At 33.7% G+C, this 23,944-nt stretch overlaps 1 protein-coding gene across 1 annotated transcript; it reads right to left on the reverse strand.

Moving 5' to 3' along the window:
• Nucleotides 1-5,905: 5,905 nt before the first annotated feature.
• On the reverse strand, nucleotides 5,906-19,425 carry LOC132126623 (neurturin-like). The gene is made up of 3 exons (XM_059537995.1): nucleotides 18,292-19,425; nucleotides 6,740-7,010; nucleotides 5,906-6,343 (listed from the first exon to the last, which is right to left on the reverse strand). The coding sequence occupies exons 2-3, from the start codon at nucleotides 6,981-6,983 to the stop codon at nucleotides 5,916-5,918; spliced, it is 672 nt and encodes a 223-aa protein (XP_059393978.1). The 5' UTR covers nucleotides 6,984-7,010; nucleotides 18,292-19,425; the 3' UTR covers nucleotides 5,906-5,915.
• Nucleotides 19,426-23,944: the final 4,519 nt, after the last annotated feature.

The raw sequence follows: 23,944 nt of genomic DNA on the forward strand, positions 1-23,944 counted from the left end.
AGTGGTTTACCATTCAAATTACAGTGATCGATTCCTCAAAGCAGAGCAGTATTTGCTTAGTGTGATCACCCTGCAGGCTCCCAGGATAGTTTGTGTACCTGATCCTCATTTCAAAGTCAAACAAGCCCTGCTATGATTGTGCATGTCTCTGTGAGAGGACAGCAGAGGGCGCTCAGCACATGGCCAGAACATCACTAGATGAAGGCCGTGTTTGAAATGTTTGGAAACAAAGCCTGGGTTGTTTAATTTATATTATAGATTACAGGATCCAATGCATTAGACTCTTTTAGCACACAGCAAGAACCGCATAAGGGAAGGAAGAAATCTAATCTTACGGTTAGATAAGCAATATAAAAATAGAAAAGTCATAAATGTGGCTTGAAAGGCTCTTATAGGTTTAAAAGTTAAATCACGACTGCGTGTTGAAGAATCTGTCAGGATTTGGTATACTGTTGTGCCTGAGCAAACTCTGGAAAAACGTTTTTTAATGGGCTCATTTTCTTTGAAAAGGTTTTCTGCAGATCTGTCAATATATCATGATTTTCCACATCAGACCCAAAATAACAGGGCCATAAACATTAGGAATCCATCTTGAAAAAACTGTAGAAGCATGATATTTGAATTTAAATAAATATAATAAATAATTAAATGCAACTTATTTTGAAACTGGTTTGCATTACATTACATGCAAAACCATGTTAAATCTAAATATATATTAATTAAAAATGTTAATCGACTGACAGCCCTTCTGTAATGTTGCTTATTGATGTAAATAGTATATTAATTAAAATTATAGATAGATAGATAGATAGATACATATTTTTATTAAATATATACATGCATGTGTGTATTATATATATATATATATATATATATAATACAATACACATATTATGTAAATAGAAATCTTTATATGTATGCAATTTGACAGCACTTATATATATATATATATATATATATATATATATATATATATATATATATATATATATATTTACATCGATAAACAACATTACAGAGAGTAAAGAGAGGAGTACAGAAATACATTAAAAATAGATCAATCAATAATTCTGAATGTTTTAAGAGCTTTTTTATTGGAAGAAATTTTAACAGTAAACAAAAATTTGAGGCAAGTAATTTACAGTTATGTTTAAATGTAAGATATCTTGCTTTGTGAATGTGTTATTTACATACAAAGAAATTTTAAGACATCATATAGCTCCCTATTGCCAGAAATGTGAGAGTAGAAAAGAAACACAAATAAATAAGATAAAAAAATTAATAGGCGAGAGATTCTTCCTCTTTTTGACAAAAGGAACACTGGAAAAATGTTTTGGTTAAACTTACTTAAATTTATATTACAATCGTTTAAAGATTAATCATTAAATCATTTAAATTGACTTTTAATAAGCTTTATTAAATGAAAGATTATTAGTAGCAGTAATAACATTTCTCTGTTTTATTTCCAAATTGCTAACCTCTCATAGATTGTTTGTTTGGGGATATTTCAAATCATATTGCATTGCAATTTCTAAGATTTCACCAGGAACTACTGATTAGAAGGGCTAATATCTAGATGCATTTACCCCACATTTTTCTGTCAAACTTCATAAGAATAAAATGTCTCACTGTTGCTTACAAAGAGCGAAAGACAGTCCTTACTAAACTAGTCAGGGAAAAATCTCATGTTACAACCTGATAACATATATTGATTATTCCAAATTAAATGAGGAGAAAATGTATTTAAAGATCAGCTTCCATGACTCAAGAGCTTTATAAAAGTTTGAGAGCTTCGGGAAGCCTTGTGCACTTAAAATCACAAGAAAGTGATGCATATGTCCACATTTTTAAGGAATAATTAATTTAAATTCTGTCGTCATTTATTCACTCTCAAATTGTTCCATAAGAGTTTCTTTCTTCTGCTGAACACAAAAGAAGATATCCTGAAGAATGTTGGAAACAGTTGTTGGTCTCCATTGAGTACTGTATATAAAAAATACTGTAGAAGTCAGTGGGGACCTCAACAGAAGAAAGAAACTTTGGGACAACTTGAGGGTGAGTAAATGATGACAAGAATGAACCATCCCTTTAAAAATCAAACTTGGGATCCAAAACCACACTGAACACCTATTCAAATATTATTTAGCCAATTTATTTGAAAAGACAGACTTGTTAATTACGCAAGTCACGAAGGCAAATGGTACAGTTTCCTAAGAATGACCCCACACAATGTACTGTAAATCCATGTCATTTTTCAAATTGTAAATGCATACCCTTTTAACTAAAGCAGCAGTTTCTCCCTCATTCAGGACTGAGTCAAGTTTGCTGTATTTTTACACTGACGTTTATTCCCGAACACACAGAGCTGCTGACAGTAATGCATGCGTGTCAAGGTCGTTCACTGTGGAGGGATTATGGGTAATATGTTGTCCTCAGGAGATGCATGTTTCTCAGCTTACAGTATCTATCATCCAGCAGTGAGGACAAGAGGCTGGAAAGGAATTTGCTTATCATTTTTCATTATATGGTACCTCATATGAAATATGCAAGATTCAGAGACTTTCTGCAGACGAATAAAAATCCAAGCAAACAAAATCTTTTTTTTTCTTTTTTTTTTAAACTCATCATGCTTTAAAGTTGCATTTGGCTGTAATGCTTGGGTTACTGTTGACAGCTTTGGCATAAATGACACTAACTGATGCTCTTATTTGCACACTTGTGCAGTTAATAACATTGATGAGACAAGTGAAGCTTTAACTCCAACATTAATTTAAACTCTCCTTCATCTGTGAAAATATAACCATACAAAATTTCTCTGGTTATCTTAATACAAACTAATAAAATAATATAAACAGACAAAACAGAAAAATGTATGTAGAGCACCTGCATCTTTTGTATTTAACAGGTTAATTGTTTCTATCAGATGCTAAACATTCATCAATGGTTTTTAATTAAATAGTAATGTAATCTGAATTTAATTTGTGCTTATGCAACCCAAAAAGTGAAACAATGCCAGTATAATAAATCACACAGGGTTGGGTTGGTTTTAAAGCTGATACAGTTTATTAAACATGTTATATATCGAATATAATACATATGAAATATTTTTGGCACCCCAAAAAATAATAAATATGTTTTCGTTAAGTCTGTGACTCTAAATCTAAATAAATTAATGAACCATAACTTACTCTTCAATAAATATGCGTAATTTGTTATGCAGATGCATTGCATCAATGTTTATTGCAGTTGGTCAACTGGGTCCAACAATGCTTAAACTGAAAGACTGTGTGTGTGTGTGTGTGTGTGTGTGTGTGGGTTAACAGGGTATCCCACTGCAGCAGGTGGAAGAGACTGAGGCCATATGGACAGACAGATGAACTCTTCAGAGACTGTAGTTACTCCAGAAAAAGTAAAAGAACAAATACGATTAAGCACAGAGTGACAGATTTAGATATGAATGGATATACAGCACCATTTCTAATAGACAGGAGTGTTGATGTTTTGTTAACTTCGCTTGACATCATTTGTAATTATTTGTTCACCTAAAAAAGTATAACTGTGGAGTAAATACATCAGCAAGCTTATCAGACCAGACGCTTATATTTTTGTTTGTAACAATGTAGTTGAATCAGCCAATTTAAATGGTACTGTTTTAGGTGTATCAGTATAAAGATAGCCATAATTAATCTGAAATATCAGTTAAAAGTATAGTTCATTTGAAAAGGAGAATTCTTTCATCATAGAAGAAGATATTTTAGAATTATCCCAAGAAATGTCTTTTCCAAATATATATTTTTTTAAATATCTTCTATGTTCCCCAGAAGAGAGAAAGTCATGAAGTTTTGGAACAACATTTAGGGTGAGTAAATAAAGACAGAGTTTTCATTTTTTGGGTGAACTATTCATTGCATAAAAGCAATATCATGCTGAAAATCGTCCATGAAACATTTTTTTTTTTGCATATGGTTTTTGATTATGACTGTGAAATTAGATTCTATTGTTCTAGTTCAGCATGCTAATAGATTCTTACAACCATATACATGCACATTACTATATCAGTGTATTGCATAAATCTTCTATTTGGTTTTATATATATTTTTGTCTGTATGTGAAAAAAATATATACAAAATGAAATCAAAACAGTCATTACAGTAGCACAAAGTCTGCACACCTTTGCAAGCTCATGGTTTTTTGAGTTTAAAGGCCAGTCTTCTCCTGTAATTACATCAGTGCTGATGAACTGATCAGACTTACATGTGGCTTGAAGGGACACTCGTCTGCTTCCTGAGCACAAGACATTGATTTCAACACTCGCTTCATCGTACTTCATTTGTATTCCAAATTCTTTTTCCAGTTAATATTGCATGCAATCACTGCATGGATTTGCAGTCTGTTGACATCATGTGTATGTGTCTTACTGCACTTGTAATCCACTAAGTATAGTATTATATAATAATATTATAAAGAGTTCTTTTCATGTCAAAGCAAACATGATTGACTACAGAAAGTCGAAACGAGGAGTTAGTTTCACTAGTATCTGTGCTTGTTTAACTGCCAGAGATTATTTTGGTGGAGTTTAGAGCTAAAATCAGGACACGGTTTTATTTAGAGACTTATTCAATGCTTGTGCAGGTAGGTTCTTCCCTCTTTAGTTCTCTGTATTTTTGGCCAAGGCTTGACAGGAGCTAAAGTGGATTAGACTCTTCTGTTATAGGATTTACACAAATAAAGTAGATTTGGTCAGGTTAACTAAGGGAAGACTGACACCGGCTGCTGCCGAGAGGTTGCCTTCAATTTCAATCCATTTACAAGGATCTAGAAGAATGAAATACATTTTTCTCTGAGGAGCAGTGCAAATTGACTTTAGTAGCATAATTTGGGCAAAGCACAATTTGGATATTATCAATGCACAAAAATCGAACAAATTTCTCTCTGTATAGAACCTGACTGGAAGATTATTAGAACTTTGTGGAGACACTGCAACCCTATCTATTTTACAAGGTGGCGATTTCATATGAATTCACACAATGTGAAGTACAAAAATGTATGATTTGTTGTAAAATAATAAGAATGAAGGTCTACCCCTAAATGTAACCATCACTTGGGCATGAGTAGATTGTATGAAAGCATACGAATGAGTATAAGCCACCAATTTGAAAGCATAGTAGTATTGTTTTGGACATTGTAGTATTGTTTCATAAATGCATGGAATTTGAACCAATTTATACAATCCAATTCATCAGGTTCTGAAGGTTGGAATATACTACTTTTGCCCAGATTTTCTTTGCCAAAAAATCATAACCTGTCTGCATATTTTGGCCAGTCGGATTTGACAGATTTCACAGGATGTGACATAGTTGTTTTCGGAACGACTTGAAACCAGTTACGGCATTTGTGTAATACCTAGCGTTTTAAAATCCACCCTTTAGAAGACTTTTTGTTTGATTATTATAAGATTTAATAAATGTCAATATTTTGATCAAATATTGGGTTTTCTTTTACCATGTTGACTATAGCAAAGCTGAGGTAGATGTTTAGTATAACGTCTGTTTGAATTTGATTTGTGGGAATGTCTTGCCTTTTGAAATGTCAGAGATGAAACCTTCCAGAGCTGCTGGGATCATTTACAGGTTAGTTACACAATGAGGAAGGTTTGTTCAGCATTGGGTGTGCCTTTGTGCACTTGCTTTGTTTACTGAAGCCTGAATGAATTTTCTAGAGGTTTTTCGACATTGAAGCTCTGAGCACCCACCCAACATTTCAAGCTTTTTGAAATAGACCCACGAAGGCAATAGAGACAAGATATACAGCAGCATTTCATTAGCAATGACTGAACATTTTTCAGAGATTAATGTCTGATTAATGTTATGTTTCCTAAAAGTTTTGAGTAGTGTGATGAGTTTTGACCCTCAACGTCAGACACATCCACATGCTTTGGCTGAAAACTCTTGGATTGTGTGGTATTTGTTGAAGTTATCGAGGAAGGAGATGTCCTCCTCATATGCGGTGGGTCGACAGCAGGGGCTGTGGCGCGCTTTGTCCTTCTGTTCCCTTGTTAGCAGTTGCGAGTGCTTCAGTTTCGCCAGCGCCAGGTCATAGTTTTTGCGGCTAGTTGTGCACTTTCCGCTGCAGTAATGGAAGAGTATAGTCTCTTCACTCTCGTATCCCAACCCCAGCTGTCTGACCGTCACCTCCACCTCCTGTAGCGAGCAGGGTTTGGATCGCTTTTTTGCCCGTTTAGTCCTCTTGATCTTCTGGGCATCTCTGCGGGCTTTTCTTTCCACCAGTGTCCCAATGACCTGCTTCAGCTCGCCCTCTGTGAAGCTCTGGAACATCTTCATGACTGAGGAAAAAAGGAGGGTTAAATATTTTCAGTGTTTAGCATGGCGAAAACATTATTTAAATTGTGCACGCCCACTTCTTTAGTGAAGCTGATTAAGTGTTTTCTAAAAAACCTGTCAGCATGTCAATATTTTAGTGTGAAATACATATGAATAGCTGTTTGAAAACATTTTTTTTCAGTTCTAGTTGGTAAGCACAATTGCATAAACATACAAACTTTAAAATTGAAACTTCAGGGAACAATGGTTATCGTATTTAGAGTTAAATTCAAATGGAATTCTGTTCATGTGAAGTTGGACTTGAGCATGACGTCTGGTGACATTCTGATGTAAACAATGATAGGCTACGCTATAAAGAAGGACTGTCACAACACGAGAACATAAGGGGTTGATCTTACATTCTGATACGAGAGAGTTTCCTCCGTCAGCTGATCTGACCCTCCGTTGCCGCCGACCTGCCACAACCGTAGACGAATTGCTTGTTGTGAATGAAGATGATGAAGGTGAAAGTGATGAGGATGAAGCTCTGCGGTGGGGAGGAGGGGGCGGGGCTCGGGAAGAGGGAGCGGTCTTAAGGACGAGCAAAGGAAGTGCAGCACCACAGAGAATCAGGCCGATGGCAGCAAACTTCCATAACTTCATCTTAGAATGAGGAGAAGCATTGAGTCCCTGCAAAACAACCAAACATCCGTCACTCAAAGCCAAAAACAAACACGGTTTGTTGAGATTTTGGCATGACACATTTGGAAAAGTGAAGCCAGAAACATTAGATAGAATTTTCATTTCATCATAATATAAGCTACAACTGGAGAACGATGTTTTGGAGTCATTAGAGTATTATTAGACAATCTGCTTAATATCTGCAAACACTTTATTTTGATGCTCCCTCAAAAGACATTCTACTGCTTGTACCAACTTTGCAAGTTTGTTAAATTTCTCTACCTATGCTAACCCTACAGTCTGCTAATACTTTAATGAGAGTTAGTTGACATGTAATTGCAAATCAATGAGAGTTTAGTTAACATGTAATTGCAAAGTTACTTATTGTCTATCAAAATAAAGTGTAACCCTGGTTATTGTTCTCATAATGGTCAGTTGATTGAAAAATTACCTTGATAAAATCAGGCCTATAATTTAGTCCATATAAACTGAATGCTCGACGTACACAAGCCATTTGAGAGAATGAGCTGGCTAATGTATATTAGCATTAGTATATTGCCTTTTTATTTGTGGTATAAAGCTTACAGAATAAAATATTGGGAATATGGGTGAGCGGATCCATAGCAGCTTTGACACTTATTGCTATGAGGTTGTTATTGTTGCAAAAAGCCAATTTTTAAAGTCCACTGAAAACATATCTTCATCTTTGGCATAGAGACAGTATATTGAAGGTACACATTATTTAACAACATTTTTGAGCAAACTAATCAACGTGAAGATTGACACATGCCATGGTGTTTCTTATTGGTAGTCTAACAAAATTTATAAATTCGATTACCTGGTTAACATACCCATTTAAAAAAGTCACTGCTTGCCACTTGAAAAAAAGATGTCATGTGCTAATGCCCATTATAGTGCCCCTTGTGGTAATGCTAAAAATATGTATTTCAATGAAGGAAGAAAAGCTTGTGTAGCTCAAAGCTTCTTATTTCTCTACTTGGGTAGATTGTGTTTTTATAAATTACATGCAATATTAATTATAAATAAGTAATTAATGTTCTTTTTTTCACCCTTTTAAGCAACATTTGTTCAACCATTAGTGTGAAAATTAGCCAAATCTTTTTTGTCAATTTGGTTTGGTGAGCACAGTCAAGCGCAGAAATGACAAAGTTTAAACCTGAAGCAGATTTTGAAGTTAAGAATTTGAAAAACTATTTATTTATCAGATGGAGTTTAGCTAAGTCCACACAGATTCTGCTCACTGTGATTATTTTACCATCATGTGTGAGTTTGTTTGATTTTGCACTGATCAGATTGACTTGAGGCCATGGAAGACCTAGATTTATTATAAGCTTGTACCAGTGCAAAGCAGTGTCAGGATTTACTAAAGATATGCAATGAAACATGAAAATGAAACCGTGTTGACACATTTTAGGAAAGCAATAATTCATGTACTTGGGTGGATTTTGTTCCTCAAATTCCATTTATAAAATCAATTACATATAATGTTAATTCCACTCTGTGATTCGGATTGATCAAGAGTACTTGTAATTAGATTACATTAGATTTTAAAATATTTGTAATCAGAATACAGTTACTTTTTTATTGATTACAAGACTACAGTAGCAATAAATTAGCAATAGTTTATTGATTTTCCCTAATCTTTTAAATGTTCCTGTTTTATACAGCTCACCACTTATTTACTCTCAGAAACAAATTCACACAATAAGCAGACATTAGTCATGAGGCTACACTGCACTCGACCAGTGGATTTACACAAATCATTTCAGGTTTAAGAAGTGTTTCAACATTGCAACTACTGATGAACACATACATTTTTATTGGAATTATCACTCTGAAATACACTCAATGTATTTCTATGTCTTAGAAATACAGGTTTTTGTATTTTAAAGACATTAAAATTATTATTTATTATTTACTGCATATTTGCATATAATGCAGTGGTTCCCACACTTTTTTTGTCATCTTTGTCGTCCATACCCCTGAGATTTTAAAATAAATATTATAATAGTTAATTATCACATTTGCATTTTCATGGCTCTCTGACATTGGTCACATGATGCCCAGGTAAACAGATAAAATATTATATTTTTAGTTTTAATTTGATTGGTGTTATTTTAAAATGATTTACATTAAATTTAATAATTTAATAAATTATTTGGTTTTTATTAAGTTCACAAACCTCCTGTAGTTCCTTCAGTTTAGGAAACTATGTCATGTTGTTATTTACAAACAATGAACAGTATTTTTTCTTACTCTGTATTTTTACTGTATTTTAATATCAATTTGATACAAGATAATCCAATGAGATGAATGACTTCTCAAATAGTAGTCTGATTTTATTTCCTAAAATGTGTAAAGTAATGGTTTTGTTTACTAACTACAATTTTTGTCATGTAATTTGTAATTGTTATTGCTTACATATTTTTCAAACAAGCACATAAACATTTCAGGTTTTCTTTTCTTTTTTTGTTTTTATTGCTTTGACTTTTTTTTTAGATGCACTGATGATTGATGCTGATGTTTGACACAACTGTTATTCTCAAAAACGTTCCAAGGACAGCAGTCCAATAATTACAGAACTGCAGCACTAACAAACGCCAAACCAAATGAAAACATCTTCGATTGTGTATTCAGAATCTTTCATCTACGTACGAGTGGCCTCGTGCAAGCCGAGTTGTTCCAAATATTTCATTCACAGATGTTTGCACAAGCGGTGTGGCCATCCGCAGCTTCTCTGCTCCTCTGTTGATCTCATTACGGATGCAGGTCTCGGAGCACACAGGTGTGGACTGTCCAGCCGTGTCATGTGGCCCAAAACGTCTTTATCCAGAACATACAAAAACTGCCACATGCTCCCAAAGCGCTCTTGTTTAATGTTTTATTTTTCAATCTATCAGATGGGGATAAACTGGGATGTTCCAAGCAAAACAGGCTGCGTTTTCACTTGAGCTGCAGTGTTAAACTGTTCACAAGCTTGTCCTTTGGCAACTTCACAGCACACACATGAAAAGTATATTAGTAGGTTTTCTTCAGTGATTTCTCTACATCCACATTAAGAGCTCTCTTAAACACAGGTTTAATATACCAGGTTTGTTTATTTCCGAGTGAGAAGTTTTTAGGATCATAGCCTTATTGTTACAGGACTAAAATCAGTGCCAGTATCGAGGTTTATTACTCTGTATCAAATTAATAATACAGAGTACATTTATTCAGTTGTATTAAATGATTACCTTGTTAGGTAATCCCACTGAAATGACACTTCAAGTAATTCAAAGAATAAAATAATTTGTTTTTACAATAGGCTTCTGTACTTAATATATTAGTCATCATGAAAAAGATTTTTAAAAGAGTACTTATGGAAATAATATACTTTAAAAGAATATACTTACAGTAAGTATGATTACAGAATGTAATGTTATCAGATGCCTATTTCAACAAAGATGTATTATAGTTATATGGATTTGTATTACATGCAGTCAGCTGAACTGGTGCTTTTTGACACACTTAAGTAGATCTTTGTTTATCTATAAAATATAGTTAAAATGTAAAGTGGCAAACATTTATGAAAAAAGTCAAATATACTTGAATGTAATTTCTATTAAAACTGTCATTGATAGATAGATATTGTAATGATGAATTTGCAATTTAGTACTTTTAACATTATTCTGTATCAAATAACACAATACAGTAGAAATTATAATCAAGTACTACCTAAATATTAGCCAGCTTCCATTAACACACAAAGAAATTCAGTGCAGAACATGATTTGTTCTTACATGAGTTCTTATTAAATTGAGATGCTGAAATATCTCTGTCTTTCTGACGTAAATGTGTCAAACTATAAATACACAGATGTATTTTTTGTTTTTCACTTCACCAGACACACAACATTAACTCCACGTGCTTGTAAGTGTTTGTGCCAGTGGATGTGTCTTTGCTTGTCTTGCCTTTAAAACCCTAAATTCTTACAGGAATTATAGTTATTGATTCCATTCCTATATGATTCTGTAAGAAAAGCTGCTGGGGGAACCAAACAATTCAGCAGCTGAAATCAGGAACTGCCCAGACCGTTCTTTTAGAGACTAAGAACTAAACCAGACCACATTGACTCAAACGCTTCAGCAGACGTTATAAGAGTGCACTGGGCAACACTACACTCTGCTTCTGGTCCAGTAACAACAAAACATGCCAGAACATAAATAAAGATTCGCTTTGAATTACAATCAATGGTTGTAGGTAAATGTAGTTTGTTTCATAATTCTAAAAAGAGACTAGATCATATCTATTTTAATTTTAAAGTGTTAATTCATCCCAAAATGTAAATGGTCATCATTTACTTATCCTCAAGTTGTTCCAGAACTGTAGTGTCTTTCTGCTGTTGACAATAAAAGAAGATATTTTTTTTTTTTTTTTTTTTTTTTTACAACAAAAGTATGAAAGGCTGTTGGGACCTTCAACTTTTTTGGTTAAGCACATTTTTCATAATATCTTCTTTTATGCTCAACAGCAGGAAGAAACTCATACAGGTTTGCAACAACTTGAGGTTGAGTGAATGATGACAGTTTTCCTTTTTGGGTGAACTATCTCTTTAAAATGCCAAAATTTGTTAGCTGTTTGATCGTAAATCTAGCATCATGGGTCAAGGTATAAGGCACTTTGAGTATATGAATGAATTTGTTTTGAGCTGAGGAAAGAGACGGGTCAGCTGGGAATACAGTGGGCGGCCTCTCTTAAAGTCTCATTGGCCTGCGGATGCTTATGTCAGAATACGTTGCAACAAAACGAAATAGCATAATAACATATACCTAACTATTTCTGCCATATAAAGACAGTTGTCTATAGTGATTATAATTAACATAATTCAAGAACATCAGAAGTTAATAGGAGGTCTTCTTAAAAAAATATAGTGTGTGCGTGTGTAAATGTGAAATTCAAATGTGAGTAATGATGATTCATAATCTCTGTCTGGAATACAATTTCAATCCCATCATTGTTGTCAGTAAGATTTTTTATGTTTTTGAAAGAAGTTTCTGATGCTCACCAAAGCTGTTTTTATTTGAAAGAGTAAAAACAGTAATATTGTGACATAATATTATTATTTACAATTTATACTGTTTTCTATGTGAATACATTTTAAATGTAATTTCATATTATCCTTCAGAAATCATTCTAATATGCTGATTTGCTGCTCAAGAAACATGTATTATTGTTATTATTATTAGCATTATTATTATTATCAGTGCCGATGAATATTATTATCAAGCATCCAAATACTTTTTTTTATTCAAGTTATGATCACACAAATATAATTTGTAATGAAACATTTTTATTATGAAAGCAGAATGCACATATATATTTTGGCTTTACCAGCACTAAATGGAAATGTAAAAATTCTACATGAGACTGCTTCCACTCACTGACTTTACAGTGACAGACAGACTACTATTTCAGTCTCATGGAAACAAACCATAACTAATAACCCTCGAATGAAATTTATAAAAACTGCCTCTTTGTTTTATTCTCAGGCATCAGACACAGTCTCCAGCCAGGATACACCCCACACAAATCACACTATTAAGCACACAGTCTCCTTATTAGGAAACAGACGATTGTTCTGAGCGCCCTATTGGAGGCATAGCATTCTAAATGTGTGTTCTTTGCAAGGGAAGTGGACTTGGGCAGATCTGTGTTTATAGAACAGTCAAAAGCAAATTGTCTAGTCAAGTGGGCACTCAGAAATGACAAGATGGCTACAATAGCATCCCAAGAGCAACCTTTCCTAAGAACTAGTTTCTCAGGCTTCAGAGAAAATAGAAATCCCCCAATCACGTTTTGATATTCAGACTCTGTTGGGTTGTTGAAGTTCTGCTGATGTCATTTCTGCTCTATAGTCATTATATACTCAGATATTTTGTAGTGTAATATCCACAAGCTCCTATGTCCTAAATAAAATATAAGGTTTTGTCATTTAAAATCCTCATGGCAACAATGGAAATATTTAATGAAAATATTTGCAAAGTATATGTCGCTTTCAAAAAAAAATGTATTTATTTATTTATTTATTTATATAATACTTTTTGTACTTCAACTGAAGGTTATCAATTTCACTTTGTTGCAAAGACAGCACTTCTAATTTGAATTTTTATGAATATTTTAATATTTATATTTTATTTATATGTTATTATATTTTATACTTTATTTCAATTACCGGAAATGTTTTTAATATATTTAGATTTAACAACACTTATTAATGTTTAACTAATTTTAAGATAGATTACCATTTTAATGAATGTTAAAATCACAATTTTAGGGGTTTAATTTCAATTGCACATGAATGTCAATAACAAACCATTAAAAAAAAAAATTAAGATTTGCATCCCATTTTGGGCATAGAATAAATGAGAAAGATCAAAAACAGGATGTCCAGATGAAATACTCTTGTACTGAATAGTTGCATCACACTGCTTTTGTTTAAGCTTAGGACATTTTTAAAGCAAGTTTTAGCAAAACAAAACAGGTTGAATCAGCTCGTGGAGGTATTAATGCTAATACCACCAAGTTGAGCTGCAGAGATGTGCACTACATATACTTCATTCATAATTATTATATCAGAGATGCTTTTATTATCAAAATGACCAGTACATCTTTTCGGATTCATAATTTTACTACAAATCAAAGTAGTTCAAATCAAAAATCACAGTTTAAACAAAACGATTTCTGATAACCTCTTTAAAAATTATGACAGATATTTAAGCTGCAGTAAATGAAAATTGTTCATATTATATATGTTCTTTTAAACAATTAATTTTTTTGCCGGGTTCCTTGTACAATACTATGTTCCGACCTCAATTTTGCACCATAGTGGATAATTTGTGTACTAACTCATTTTGACGCTTGCATCACATAAACATTTCCATATGTATGGATCTTCTGATGTAGTAAACTTGCTCGGTAGCGCACCTGATACAGCATTGCACATGCAATGTGGGGAACTTGCTGTGAAACCTTAGTCACAATAAAAAAAATCTCAAGGGCTTGTAGAAGCTAAATCATATTGCAGAAATAAAACTAGGTTGTAGGTTTCAGTAGGAAATGGTCAGCATATATTGAATGGTTTTTACCTTTGTTTTTAAATAACCAATAGATTCTAGTTGCATCATAGCCATGAACTATGATATGTTCCTTGATAGTTGCCTGAAGGCTTTATTATGGGTTGGGACAGTCTCATTAGAAAGCATCTGATTGGACAGAAATCTAAGCAGTGCAGCATGAGTCATCAATATATATGTATTTTCAGAAATTAAAGACTAAAATTTTTGTGTTACATTTTTTTAAAGGCTTTGCTAGCAGATAACGTAAAAGCAAATATAGATGGCCTTAAAGCTACCACAATTTTTATTTCACTGGAACAAAATACTTTATTGAACTTAAACGTCTTATGCTGAGACAACTATGTCTGTTTACAGGTTACATGTGCTGCTGAAAGTCATTGTGCTCAACCAGCCCAACTCTGGCAATCAGTGGTGTAAATTTGGTGTGGGACTATCTTTTTGTTTGACCAATGGCACGTGGTAGGAGTGTTTGGGAAACTTTAATTGCTTTTGCGATTGCGTTTGGTGACTTTAGTGACCCAGAAATTACACATCTCACTTTTTAAATACTATGATTAGTCCATGTATAAATGAAGCATTTAGATGAATATGTTCTAGTGCATTGTTTGCTAAATGTTGTTCAGACTGATGAAGCTCTACCTCCATCCTAGGTAGTGCAAGGTGAGATCCAACTCAAATGACTGTTCAAAGGTTGGATGTTTCTTTTTATCTGCAGAGTCAGAGGAAGTTGAGTTGCTTAAAGCAGGAAAAATCAATCACTCTGCTGCTCTCGGCTTGTCTTCTTCTGGTGTGCAGAACTGTGTTAGATTTTCTCACATCTCTGGCATTATATTCAATGGCCTTGTTCACCACACACTAAACAACAGTATAAAACTCATGGAAACTGAACAGATGCCTCTTAAATTAAACGTAACCACCCTGATGTTTATCAGCTATATTATGAGTGGCTCAAATTCAGCACATTGTTTATTTTTGCAGTCAGGGATGGGAGTGTAACATAAGAGCTTGGTGCTGATCGTGTTTATGAATTGCAAATGCGTGAAGCATTCATGAGACATGCATGAATGAGATGTTTCATTCTGCAGTCTTTAACACGATGAATTTCAGAAGCTCTCAAGGGTTTTTTAAACATTTTGAAGATGTGGAGACACTAAAAACTCTCAATGGACCTTAACGCACACAGGAAAATCTCCAGTGCTTTAGGTGATTGCTTTCATTTGTCCACATCAATCAACTGATTAAAAGCAGCCTTCCCTGGAAGTGGGAACTATAAATTATTTGGGTTGAATATAAAAGAATATTAAGGATTATGAAAATAATTATGTATTGTTTCATTTATTTAAACTTTTGTACTATAATTGAATTAGTAATAACATTTATATTTGCCCTTCTGATTTACTGTAGGTCTAATGCTGACTTTTATTGATCATTGACAGGCATTAGTGAAGGGAAATGCCCATATGATCAGTTAAAGTCTTATTGATGAGCAAATTAAATGATTCAAATATCCACAGAACAGAATTTATTAAAGTGAAGATGTTAGGTCAGATAGTCTGGTTTTGAAATGCAGTGTAGGTATATTGAATCAGACGCTCATTTATCCTCCTTTTATCGCTATTTTAGATAGAATTTAAACAGTCATACAAATAAATAAATACATGTTAATGTTATTTTCAGTCTGATTTTAACTGACGTACATTTTAAACAAGATTGTTAGACTATATTGCAAGCATTGCTTCTCTGATCAACATGGTTCTTCGTTTCTGAATGATAAAGCATTTTTGAAGGAATGGAGTCAAAACAGATGATTCAAATCAGAACTTTGGAGTGTGCAGCGTGAATCATTTCATTCAGATTGGTACTTAAGTGCATCTTGAATCATTTGATTCAGATCGGAACTTTGGAGCGTGGATTCTGAATCATTTGATTCAGATTGGTACTTCGGAGCATTGTGAATCATTTGATTCAGATTGGAACTTCTGAGTGGGTTCGCGAAACAGTTGATTCAGATCGGAACTTCGGAGAGTGGATTCCAAATCATTTGATTCAGATTGGCACTTCGGAGCATTGTGAATCATTTGATTCAGATTGGTACTTCGGAGCATTGTGAATCATTTGATTCAGATTGGAACTTCTGAGTGGGTTCGCGAAACAGTTGATTCAGATCGGAACTTCGGAGCGTGGATTCCAAATCATTTGATTCAGATTGGCACTTCGGAGCATTGTGAATCATTTGATTCAGATTGGTACTTCGGAGCATTGTGAATCATTTGATTCAGATCGGAACTTCTGAGAGGGTTCGCGAAACAGTTGATTCAGATTGGTACTTTGGAGCTTTGTGAATCAACTTCTTAGTGGGTTCGAAAACCATTGATTCAGATTGGAACTTCTGAGTGGGTTCGCAAAACCGTTGATTCAGTTCGGTACTTCGGAACATCGTGAATCATTTGATTCAGATTGAAACTTCGGAGTATGGATCCTGAATAATTTGATTTAGATCTGAACTTCGGAGCAGGTCCACGAATCACTTTGCAAATTGAATGATTCGCACACTGAGTCCTGATCTGTAATGATAATTCAGGAATCAGATTGGTACTTCTGTGTGAGGATGGTGAATCATTAGTTCAGAATTTAGGAGCGGGTTCATGAGTCTTTTGATTCAGAATGAAACTTTGGAGTGTGGATCACGAATAATTTTACTATAGTAATTGTTTTTCCCCCCCAAAGTCAGACATCACTTGTATTGATTTTCAAGGGTTAAATGTCTGTTGTCTGCCGTTATGTCCCCACCAGTGCCAAAATCAAACTTGCACCCTAGCTATTTCAGCACATTTTTTAAATGTCAGAACTAGATGCTATTCTGTAGTACTATTCTTATTATTTTAGCATATTATTTTTGTATTTTTAGTTTAGCCTCTCTTTTACATATCGTAACTTACTATTTTAATCGAACTTGTTTAATTAAAGATGGATTTTGTTGATAATTATTGGATTTGATGTAAAAGAGTAAATCTATCACTAGATTATTTTTCAGTTTTTTTTCCTTCTGGTGCTTAATCCTTCACAAAAATGTCCTACTTTTTGTTGCTAAAGAAATGGTCACCCTTGTTTGAAAGAGCTTGTAATTTTGTAGTTGTTTTGTGTTCTGAAGGGACGTCTATTCAGGTGAAGCTGTGTTTCTTTTGGCAGACCATCATAAACGTATCTGGGCAGATTTGTTTTATCCAGATAATGATGACAATAGTGATGTATAAGCTGTGTTGAAGTCCTAAATGACTCAGTTGGGCTTTTCCATGAACGATTAATGTAATGAGTCCTGAATTGAAACCACAGGAGTGCACACACAATTACATGGTTCACTATCTGTGCAAACTAAGGTTCACACAGCTGCGCAATACTATTGTCAGTCCTGTTTGGGGTGCAAATACAGATCTGTTCAGACGCAGTTCGTTAATTTCAAGACTGACAATTGCATTTTTAGAACTGAAAATACATTTTCAGAGTCAGAACAGTTTTTTGAGAACAAGTTTGACACACATGACATGTCATAAATGTTCAGAAATGACGAGGACAAGTTGTGCCTGATGTAAATGCAAGGACAGCTGATGATGATTCGGGGATGTTTAGTAGGAATGATGCAGTAGACAGACCTTAATCTGTCACTTTCTCTTTCGTTTGGCATCTTCTGATGGCAAAATAAACTCAAATAAGCCTATCTGTAAGTGGCTCTTGCCAACACCAAATGTATGCACGTTCATATAAATAAGATGTAATTAATAGAGATCAAAACGTTTTGAATGCACAAACGTATGTCGTATGATTTTGTGCTTTTTTTTGGTATCACTTTTTTATTTTTTAGTGTCCTTGTTACATGTACTCACTTCAGTAATGGTAAAAAAAAAAAAATGCAAGAAAAGTACATGCAACTAAAGCCCTTTCCTAACCCTGAGTATGTTACTTAATGTACAGTTCCACTAACAAGGCACCATAATGTAAAGAGTAACTGTTATTATTTAGCTTGTTTTTTTTTATTGTACTAACCAAACATGTTACAGCTTTGCTGCACACACATTGCATTTATTTGCAAGATTTTTGCCCATTACTGTGTTTGAGAAAATCTCAGCTCTTAAGCTGTAGTTAAGCTGTGTTCTTACCGTCTGCCCGGCTTATCCAGACTCCACAGCACGTCTGTTCAGCTGACCTCTGGGTAAAAATGGCATTGATCAATATTCCAACCCTTTCTCTTTAGAAGAGTAAAGGAGTGCTGTAGTTTCTATTTATGAAAAATCAGAGGCTCGTCCAGGATATGCACTGCATTCCTCAGTTACAGGATCCTCCAGAAATCCAGGGATGCCAAAGGTGTAAAAATGTCCAAATATCCTCATACTGCATTCAACTTTGGAGACTTTTTGCCAAAACAGGAAAAGAGGGAGATAATGTTCTCGCAATCTGCACTGTTGAAGTAACCAGCCTCAAAAATGGAGTGGAAGGAGTGTGGAAAAAAATAAATATGGAAAAATGTCCTCTCAATGTGTACGGTGATGAGCAACCAGCCTTAAACAATGAGCGCTGCGAATAGAAACCCATTCGCTGTTCTCCCAGCCAGCATTACACTTTCACACAAAAACGAATAATTGAAGGATATGCCAACCATCTCAAAACACCTGCAAACTATCACTCATTAAAATACACACACACACACACACACACACACACACACACACACATATATATATATATATATATATATATATATATATATGTGTTTAAAGAATTTGGAAGCACTTGTTGACATAAGCAGCTGTTGATGTGCAGTCTTTTAAATGTTTACTGTGCAGGTTCTTGTCTTACATCCTTTATGTACACAACTCCGAAAGAAGTAATCACTTGGAAAACAGCTTCAAACAGATGTTTATCCAACAGATTCCTCGGTAATGATTCATAAAAGTGAAGAAAAGCTGACTGCAAGTCCCTACAGAAGCCAAAATCCCATCATGTTCTCTCTGAGAGGAGCGCACGCATGTTGCCACGAACCGTCCTTCTGCGTGAACACCTCCTGATTCGAATCCCGGCACTCTTTAGAGTTTAATCTCCAAATACGCCAAGTGGGCCCCACGCCTCATTATGGATGGAGATTTTGGTCCCAGAGTCAGGGACCTGTCTGAGGTGTCCCGTCCACACCGGAGGATTGGTGTGCCACGCACTGAAGCAGCCCTGACAACTGAACTGAATTAAACACTGTTGATTTCCACTCCACGAGAGGAGAGTGTCTGACAGCGAGAGCAGCACTGTGGCGTTAGAGATGAGTTTTCTGTGCTGCTGGAGAGCTGGAGAAAGGGCTGGCTGACTGGACGAGAGGGAGGGATGGCATTATACCACACACACCAGCTCCACCCCCTGTCCGCTGTGGACATTTACCTTCAGCCTGGATATCGCTCTATGAGAGATGTAAACAAAACTCTAAAGTCCTGCCAAAGTCATGCTAATTTGTTTATTTCTCAATTGTTGTGCCGAGCTGCACTGATATTCCTTAAACATTGTGGCTTGGGGTTGTTCTAAATCCCTAAAGGCTGGAATAAACATGACTTTTCAAATCTGAACAGATCACACACCATACCAGACTTTTAAAGGCGTTCACAACAAACTCATGCAATTTGTGCGTTTTTACTAGGAGACGCATTGCAAATGAAACAATGTATTTCAAAATCATTCTCAAAATATCAAAATGTTTTTTTGCTATCACTTCAATTTTTTGTTAATATCTTGAATAAAATTGTATTTTTATATTTTCTGCTTGCATGTTAATTATAGTTAAAGTTTTTGCAATATTGTTGTGTGTTCGTGTCATTTTAGTTTTTTAAATGTCTATATAGTTTTTGTTTTCATTTTAGTTTATTTAGTGCATCAATATATAATCTTTAATTGATTCATAGTCTGAAGCTAAAAAATGGGAGTCTGTGACCATCATACACTTCTCAGTTCAGTTAATTCAGCCAAAACAAAGTCAAACTTGGCTTTGTAATTTCAAAAATATATTTTTTTATTTTTTTGGCAAACACTTTTTAAGACGTAAAAGTTTAAAATTCTCAATTTTACTTGATAGCATCATCACAATATTTGCATAACAAATTCCAACTGGTCTTCTTTGGTACTGAACTGTCAATTTTTTCTATTATATTAAGTGTAGAAATTTTATTAAAAAACAAAACTAAACAAATACATGTTATTTGATCTTTGTAATATACATTATATTTTATGTTTGCATTATAATATTGCATATGCAAGTCTCACAGCTCCAATATATCATTAGGTATTAAATTTGAGTTAGTTATGGTAACATGAAGCAGACTTGTTGCATAACTTGTTTTAGTGCTGTCATGTGAACAACATGAAACCAAAAAATTAACAGGTTTTTATGAGCAATGCTGGATTCACACAATGTGTGTATTTTTGCTATTGATTTAAATGTAATGTTTGGAGAGCTGCCCGAAATTATTCACTATTTCACGTTACATATTGCATACTCATAAATCATATTTTGAAAACCCCTTCAACACACCTTTTCAGTGCAAATTATTTAAATTCAGTACATTTATTAACTTAGCAAATGCTTTTATCCAAAGGAACTTACAAATGAGGAAATTCCTCTTAAAAAAAAAAAGTGTAGCCTATATACTCCCTAACTTATCAGGAAATGTTTAAATTCTGTTGAAGCCATATCACTGATCTAGAACATGCGAGAATGTCCTTTTGTGTTGTGTTTTTCTCGTGAATTTCCCATGAATATACCAGACTTCCTATAACTGCGGCTATAAGTAAATAACTAGAAGATGAATAAGTGCAGTAAATTGTAAAACTGTGTACTATGGTGAAAATAATAAATAAATACAAATTCTGTAGAAACCATTTTAACTCAGGAATTATTAAATTCATAAACAATTCCAAAAAAACAGTAACACGTTGAATTAAACATGAAATTCTGAAGCAGAAAAATTATCGTTTTCATAGGTCAAATTATTTTTACAGTGCACAAACCACTGTGTTTATGATTAAAACAATACATTAATTTAACAAATACCAGTGTAAAAATCAAGCAGCATAACATCCTTTTGTATTACAGGTAAATGAACGGGAAGTGACAAAGTCTGCACATTCAAGTTATTCAAGTTATGTTCTTTTCCAAGTTATCTTACGTTAAAAATAAAGTGAATACAAAAATAGCCCATGATCAAAGTCTAGGATTCAAAATCAAATTCAAACTTTTTTTAGGACTTACAATTTTTTTCATATTTTTTATGTTACTTTATTTCATTTTTTACTATGTTTCATATTTAGTATGTAAGATTTCTAAATCACTAATAAGCAGATAAGCATTATTTATTTTATTATTATTTTTTTTTAATTAAATTAGAAAAACAAATCTTAATTGCATTAATGACTGGAATCTGCACACTTTTTCACACGTTCTGTGAAAGAAACCTGAGGAATTATGAAAATGTGTATTTAAATGTGATCAAATGTGTTGCATACCATGAGAAAAGTAGTTTTACTGGTAGATGAAAGGTAGTGCAAATATAAAAAAATCTATACAAATTATGCAAGAATTGTTAAATCAAATCTGCCAGTGCTGTAAGATAAATTATCTGTTGAATTAAAAATATTTTTTCTCTCCCACAGTTAGGTATTTGATCTTGTTTTAAGATTAAACTCACTTCATTTTAATAAAATTTTCAGAAAACAAGTCTTAATATTGCATCTCAAGTAAATGTATCCTGAGTTAAGAATGTTTCGATGTTTGTAATGGAAAACAAGATAAAAATACGGAGCAAGAAAATCATTTTTGCAGCGTATGAAATAATTGAATAAACAAACACACATAAGGCTGTAGGATGTTTACAGTTAAATAAGGGACGTTGCAATTCTATCGATATTTACTAAGCTTTCTGAAGCCGCACATTTTCTGCTGGACGACAAGAAAACCTCGTAATGTCAGGGCGAACTTTGACACAGTGACAGTCAAATCCCTAAAATGCTTAAGTGTTATGCTGTAAGACACTATAAACAAGGTAAAGCCGGATTAAATCACCACTCTCTTCTAGACAAATCTTGATTCAACATGTTTAGGTCATTATTTATTGGATACAATCTAGAAAGAAAGCCATGGTTGTTTAGAACAGTTCCCATAGAAACTAGTTTAGCCCGATGACTGATCTTTGAGGTGTGCCGTTAAAGCATTTTGGTCGACACAGGCCATTGTGAAACGTGTTCATTCATAAATTCTTTTAAAACCATGGGATGATTTACTCACTCGCATGTCAACTGGATATTCTTTGACCTGGGTGTCAATCTCCATTAACGTACTCCATTTGACAATATTCCGGTTAGGATTATGTCGAGGAGCAGACGGAAATTTACACGTGTCGAGACGTGTTGCATCAATTTTGACATCAGTGATGGTCACGAATCATTGACGTCAAACCCGAATATGAGATTTTCAGCAAATAACCATTTAAATTTAACTCCACGCCTCATGGAGAACTTGGAATGAGGCATAAGAACGATATGGATTATATGGGTACAATAAATCTCGCTTCGCATCTGAGCACAGCTTCTGTGTGGTCTACTCAAGACGTCAGTGTTCGACACATTATTATATTAACAGCTATCCCTTGCTAACTGAATCCAAAAAGCAACTTCCTCCTATGATGTCTATTTAAAGGGACAGTCCACTCAAAAATTAAAATTCAGTCATCATTGACTCACTCTCATGTTGTTCCGAATCTTTATGGGTTTCTTTCTTCTGCTGAAGATATTTTGAAGAATGTTGGTAATCCGGAAGTCAATAGGAACGCACATTCTTCAGACCAACTTCTTTTGTGTTCAGCTGGAGACAGATACTCATAAAGTTTGGGAACAATTTGTGGGTGAGTAAATAATGACAGAATGTTCATTTTTGTTTTTTTGACTATTCATTTAATATGAATATATTTACAACCAACACATAAATCACATAATATGATATTGCTTGACATATTAGCATTAAGTACTTTGCACTTTTGAAATCTTAATCTTATATTTTAAATGTTAACCTTGTTACACTTAAAAGCATATTTAGGATTTATGTATTTGGAATGCGTATAAACTTCCCATCCATTTTGATAACACAGTTTTAACATAAACTAATAAACTTAATGTGATGCATACGTAAAAGTAATACACAAGATTATGACAGTATAATAATAATAAATGGAATGTCTTTTAAATACACAATAACCAGCTTTATACATCTATCATCAGTACATGCTAAATATTTCCATCTCATATATTTAATTTAATATTCCTTGTTCCAGCTATTCCCTAGTGAAAAATAGATATACTAAAGTGTATTTGAAACGCATGCTAAGTATAATACAAATACATTTACATTTGTACTTTGTATTGTTACTGCAATTATACTTTTATGCTAAACTGGTATACTTGGAAAACTAATTTTGTACTTAATGCACTTTAATTGTGCAGTATAAAATATAAATCAAATGAAATAGATGCAATGGTCAATAATAAAGTGTGATTATTGCGGGTGAAAAAACTGACCTGTTTCTTACCCGTCATTTACATGACTGTAAAATATGCATCACATTCTGTTTATTATTTTATGTTAAAACCTTTTAAATTGAATTTTATATGCAATTCAAATACTTATAAATACCTTTGAAAACATACCCTAAAATACTTGTATTTATTTAGTTTGAGATGCCACGCTGTTTAAACATACTTTTTCCTGATAGATAGTTTAAAAATGTTCAA

This window comes from Carassius carassius, chromosome 44 (assembly GCF_963082965.1).
Source record: "Carassius carassius chromosome 44, fCarCar2.1, whole genome shotgun sequence".
Lineage (NCBI taxonomy): Eukaryota > Metazoa > Chordata > Actinopteri > Cypriniformes > Cyprinidae > Carassius > Carassius carassius.